The 6,636-nt window shown below is 35.8% G+C and overlaps 1 protein-coding gene across 10 annotated transcripts in view; it reads right to left on the minus strand.

The window, feature by feature from the left end:
- The window catches only part of LOC137629737 (nuclear receptor coactivator 2-like), a 250,735-nt gene that overhangs the window by 83,933 nt on the left and 160,166 nt on the right, over positions 1 to 6,636 (minus strand). For all 10 annotated transcript variants that reach the window (XM_068361326.1, XM_068361323.1, XM_068361332.1 and 7 more), the window contains one exon: positions 5,580 to 5,699. In XM_068361326.1, the coding sequence (XP_068217427.1) occupies positions 5,580 to 5,699 (120 nt within the window). Of the gene's footprint in view, positions 1 to 5,579; positions 5,700 to 6,636 lie in introns of those variants that run through there.

A 6,636-nucleotide genomic window follows, 5' to 3' on the forward strand; every position in this document is an offset into this window, starting at 1 on the left:
CATTAGTCGTGAAAATGACAGAACATGAAAAATAATCCACGAAAGGTAAAGAACTAAAGTGCTGTAGAAAAATTATAAGACAAACCACGTGTGATACACAACAATCTAAGAATTTCTAGACATATTTTTATCAAAGGCCACTCATGAGGCCAAGGACAGTGACAATGACCTAACAAGCAGGACAATACCCTAGAGACTGACCATATATACATATGATCAGAGCCATCAGCGCCCGAGCCCCCTCTCCACCCAAGCAATGACCAGGGAAGGCCAGACAATGGCGGCTGATGACTCAGCAGATAGACTAATAGGCTCCTAGAGGCTCTCCAAACACCCATATTTAGCTTACAAGGATGGTGAGCTTGCAGCGACCAAAGGAACTAACGAGTTTGAGCGGGACTCGAGCCACAGTCTGGCAATCACCAGTCAGGAACGTTACCACATAGGCCACCACCACAGCCCTATATGCAGATTTTAAATATAATCATGCTAATATTCTACCCAAGTTAATGGGTTACTAGGCAGATTTAAAAACGAACCAGCCTCGCATTGCTTTGAACATACAGTAGTGCACATATCATTTTTTCCCTTAATAGTTTAAATTATTGTACAACATACAAAATGTACATAAGTTTTTGTGTACTGTATCGAACCCCAAATTAAAAATAAAAAGTATACTGTACACAATATCCAATAGAGAACAAAGCCTCAGAAGAATATTGGGAGTTGAATGGCAGGACAGGATTAAAAACGAAACTATAAGAGAGAGATAACCCGAGTTACCTGACTGCCATATGTGGATGAGATCGTGGTGAGGGGTAGATGGAGATGGTTCGGCCATGCTCTACTTCCCAAGAGAGATTACTTCCCCATAATTTCAACTGGGAAAGCACTAGAAGAATTGGAAGAGGCAGACCTACACGGCTGAGGACTATGAAGCGTGAAGTAGGAGATAACAAATGGAGTATTGATTTAAAAGCTCAAGATAGAGACGACTGGCGAAATCAAACCGAGGCCCTTTGCGTCAATAGGCGTATGAGGTGATGATGATGATGGTGACACATCATAGGATTCCACTCCCTTGGAGTAGAGTTCTCTTGATTGAGGGTATACTCAGGCACACTATCCAGTTTCTCTTCCTCTAGTTTTTCTTTTTGAGTTTTTATAGTTTGTATATGAAAGATTTATTCTAATGTCGTTACCGTTCTTAAAATATTTTATTTTAACTCTCAATTACTTCTCTTGTAGTTTATTTCCTTATTTCCTTTCCTCGGTAAGCTATTTTTTCCGTTGGAGCCCTTGGGCTTATAGCATTCTGCTTTTCCAACTACGATTGTAGCTTAGCAAATAACACTACTACTACTACTACTACTAATAATAATAATAATAATAATAATAACGAAAAGCCAGTAGATATAGGTGAAAATTCGTGGGATGTTGATTGGATATATATTTGTGGATGATACTGTGACAACTGGGGATAGTGAAGATAAACAGAAGATTCTGGTAAGAGTCTGAAGAGTGTACAGGAGAAATTTGAGGGTGCATGTGAGAAAGAGTAAGGTAAAGACGGTAAAAGAAAAAAATCATGAAGAAATTAATGTTAGCATGTATGGTGGTTAACAGAAGTGGTTAATTTGTAGTGCATGTTCGAACGGAGTTGAGAGTTCTATTTAGAAACCAAAGGTGATGGCTAGACCAAAGCACCTTTATGGGAGTGAAGTGTGGATGTGAAATGCAAATTAAACGAGATTCAATCTGCCCACATAAACTGTTTGCATTTTCACGTGGTAAAATAACTCATAGGTTGAGAAACGTAAAGATACGTAGGAGTGGTCATAAGGTTAGCATAGATGAAAGAATAGCTCAGAGTAATTTGAGACGGCCTGATCAAGTGGAAAGAATGGAATGCAGGCCTGCTTGATAAAGACGAAATGTAATGTGTGAAAGGAGATTCAAAGTGATATTGATGAACCTTCTGTGTATATGTTTGAAAAGTCTAATTTAGTGTTAGTTTTAATGCACTCGGGGTTAGAGAGAGAGAGAGAGAGAGAGAGAGAGAGAGAGAGAGAGAGAGAGAGAGAGAGAGAGAGAGAGAGAAGCATGGATTGTATGCATATGAAAGCAGTGAACAGACGTCATAATAAACACGCTTAAAATAATTTCAAAAGGCAAAAGCAAAAACTCACAAAATACACATCTCCCAAGTTCCAGCAACTACTACCACCCGTAACTCCCAAATGTTAGGCAACGACAGACCACGTCACATTCATCTAATGAAAACGCAAAATCAGATCTCTATGACAACGGTTAATTAGTATGTAATAATACTTCAAAGTTTGTTTTACTGATAGTGTGGACCCATTACTTACGATAACACCGTTGGCGGTGGTGTTCAGTATAGCATTTGTGCCTAAATACACAAATATAACGGGAAAAGCACACATGAACATTCCAACATGATTACGAAATACGACAGCGATGGAGAAATGCTGACGCTTTTACTCTCGGTAAATTGCTGCTATATTCTCGCTTTGGAACTTTTACATAGAGCAATGTATGCAACAATGTCATAGTGAACTCGTAGAAAAAGAAAGAAAATTAATGCTTTGTATTTGGGAAAAAAAGGTGCTATCTGGCATCTCAGAGGAGTGATTCCACAAAAAGTTTCGCGCTCTAACTATTTCATTCCTTTCATACTGAAGCCTCTCAAATGAATTGTCACTGGACATGTGTATGATTAATTATTCGAACGACTAATAGCTAGGATCAAATGATTGAAAATTGCGCAGATGGGCATGCACAAAACAAGTGTTAGTGGGTGTGTGCGCGTTTCCCATGAGCAGGTGAGAGCGGCAGTGTAGGGGCTCCATGGTTCTCTTGTAAGTTCCACGCCGCCATCTCCCGTCACCACCTGCCACCACATTATGACCAACTCGTTACCACCTTTCAATACACACGTCATAATGTCTCACGTAGAGACAATTCTGCTTTATTCCGTCGAACGGAAACACATCAATATATCGGCAAAAAAGAAATTATGCCTAAACGAAACGGTGATAGACTTGCATACTTTCACTGCCCCACCACCACTACCACCACCAGACGAACAGATTATGAGACAGGTGGCCCCGACATGCTGGCGAACAGACTTCATTCCCTTCATAATGACACTTCTTTTTTAAAAGGAAATTATCGGTATCGATAAGCAGTATCAAAACATAAATGAAACTTCGCAATCCATAACAAACCCTGTGGGACATTTAATTCTAGTCCCTTTACATAGAAACGGGAAGCTAATAGGAGTACACAAAACGGGAACATTGAATGCAAAAATTAATCGTAATATTTATCATACACATTAAACACATACAAATATACGTCAAACAGCGTCTTACTATACATTTTAAACCACGAATCATACTACTTCATATCAAGATCATACACAAGAGTTTTCGTCAACCGGATACATTTATTTCAAAATATATTAATCTAAAGACCAATCAGTGCTGAGGCGATGTTGCACTACGAAGTTGAACAGAAAGGAAGCAGTAACAGAGGTAAGTAAAGTTAAGACTACACAGTATTATTATTATTATTATTATTATTATTATTATTATTATTATTATTATTATTACTGTATTATTATTATTATTATTATTAATTTCTAGGCTACAACCCTAGTTGGCAAGGCAGGATGGGTTCCAACAGGGAAAATAGCCCAGTGAGTAATAGAAAAAAGGGAAAATTTCAAGAGAAGTTGAAGAACAGGAAGAACAGGTGCAGCTGAAGCCAAAATACCATTTATTAACGCCTACAGTCCACCTTACGTACCACTAACTTAAAATACTTGACGACAATAAACCACTGAAAACTAGGAGAATCAAATGTGCCCCTTTTGATATGAAGAAAATTCCGGGGAAAGGAAAATAGAAGCAAAAATAGAATTTCAGAGCTTGAAAAACTGGATTCCCAAATGGCATTGCAAGGAAAACTAAAAAAGTGGGAATTCAAAATATTCATTGACAGACATTACCTGGCCCTCCCTGGTGCTAGGTTAGGTGAAGATGAGAGCTGATCTTTGGTATAGCCTACATGGTCAGTCTCTGGGGAATTGATCTGATCCTTGCATTTGTCGCTAATGAGCAACCTTTTAAATGAGGGGGGGGGAGTTTTTTTATAGACAGAATTTAATACGTAACATTAAAATAGCTATAAAATCACCCTGAATTCATCTAGTTACGAAGTCGATTTTTTATTACACGGTCTAATTAACTAAAATCACACAAGCTATATATATATATATATATATATATATATATATATATATATATATATATATATATATAAGTTATCTAACTTGAGGGTACACTATTCTATCTTATCTTCCCCCTGATTTGTTTAAATATTTTGTAGTTTATATAAGAAATATTTATTTTAATGTTATTACTGTTCCTAAAATATTTAGTTTTTCCCTGTTTCATTTCCTCACTGGGCTATTTTCCCTGTTGGGCTTATAGCATCTTGCTTTTCCAACTAGGGTTGTAGCTTAGCAAGTAATAATAATAATAATAATAATAATAATAATAATATTTCATCATTATCTCCTCTTACGCCTATTGAAGCAAAGGGCCTCAGAGTTCGCCAGTCGTCTCTATTTTGAGCTTTAAATCTAATACTTCTCCATTCATCCTCTCCTACTTGACGCTTCATAGTCCTCAGCCTTTTAGGCCTGGGCCTTCTAAGCCTTTTAGTGCCTTTTTGGAACCCAGCTCAATGTTTGGTGTTGAATGCGAAGAGCATACCCGAACCATCTCCATCTACCCCTCACCATGATTTCATCCACATATGGCACTCGAGTAATCTCATATTCAATACATTGAAATCATGTTTAAGGAGGTTTAGACTTCCCAGAAATCTTATCACACTCAAGAGATAAATCAAAATGAATAAACCCTTAGGGTTGCAAAAACAATACATTTCCGGTTATCCTGTCTCTCAATGATGTATAATACAATATAATACATTATTTTGACTTTGACAACTTATCCAGTTACCCATTGTCTAAATACTGTATAACATTTCCGGTTACCTAATGCTCCAACGCTGTATAATATAGCCTTACCGGCTATGACGTCTTTTCTTTTAAGTTACGGGAATAAATCCAGTACACAAAATCCCTGAAATGCCATCAGTACACCTCACATCTCTCACAGTAAGCCCTTTCCTGCATCCACTTATTAGCCTTCTAGTTTAACTTCATTCCAACTTCCTTTCCTCCATTTTAGTGTCCAGCTTCTCACTCTAATTTCCCAAAAGAAGTACCTCAGCGCTGAACAGCCTCCCCAGCCCCAGTATAATTTCGGAAAATCTAATTAAAAAAAAAAACTATAAAATAAAAAATAACGTAAAACCAATAAGTGAAAATGTACAAATAATCAAAGGAGAGAGAGAGAGAGAGAGAGAGAGAGAGAGAGCTAAATCAAAAATAACGAAAAACACAAAAATACATAAGAGGAAATGTACACATGACTAGAGAGAGAGAGAGAGAGAGAGAGAGAGAGAGAATGCTAACTCACCTCTAATACAAGGGATCCTATCCGCTGACTTGGCAATAACGTGGGTTTGGAGGAGGAGACCTCTCCCTGCTGAACAGCTCCTTCGCCCACCGCCCCCTCCGCCGCCTTAATGCGCCGGATCTGGAAAAACAAACAAACAAACCGAAAGTGAAATTGATGTACAATACCAGTACAATTCACAATGTATATATATATATAATATATATATATAATATATATATATATATATATATATCTTTGGCTTATAGCATCTTGCTTTTCCAACTATATATCTTTGGCTTATAGCATCTTGCTTTTCCAACTAGGGTTGTAGCTTAGCTAGTAATAATAATAATAACAATAATAATCATAATAAATATATAAATATATATATATGCTATATATATACATATATATATATATATATATATATATATATATATATATATATATGTATGTATATATATATATATATATATATATATATATATATATATATATATATATATATATATGTGTGTGTGTGTGTGTGTGTGACATATAGTTCCTTCATCTTTTAACAAGCCTTAAACTGCAATATATTTTATATATATTTTTGGGGAAAAGGTGGATATATATTCTCTAACACTCGTAGAATTCTATATTAAATGCCATTGTGGTTAATATATATATATATATATATATATATATATATATATATATATATATATATATATATATATATATATATGATGACAATAATAATAATAATAATAATGAATTGCTTATTTTATGCGACATAGGCTGGCTTAACACTATTGATTCTTGTTTGCAGAACCTTTTTCAAGGAATTTCTATCGTCAGACAAAAAGGAGAATACGGAATCTTTCCTGGCAGAGGATGACACACACATATCACAGGATTTACTTATTTCCTTATTCCCTTTCGTCACTGAGCTATTTTCCCTTTTCGGGCCCTTGGGCTTATAGCATCTTTCTTTTCCAAAAAGAGTTGTAGCTTAGCAAATAATAATAATAATAATAATAATTGGTATCGAAATTTGGGACATATAAAACAACACTTTAATGATAAATTAGGT

This window comes from Palaemon carinicauda, chromosome 37, assembly GCF_036898095.1.
Source record: "Palaemon carinicauda isolate YSFRI2023 chromosome 37, ASM3689809v2, whole genome shotgun sequence".
NCBI lineage: Eukaryota > Metazoa > Arthropoda > Malacostraca > Decapoda > Palaemonidae > Palaemon > Palaemon carinicauda.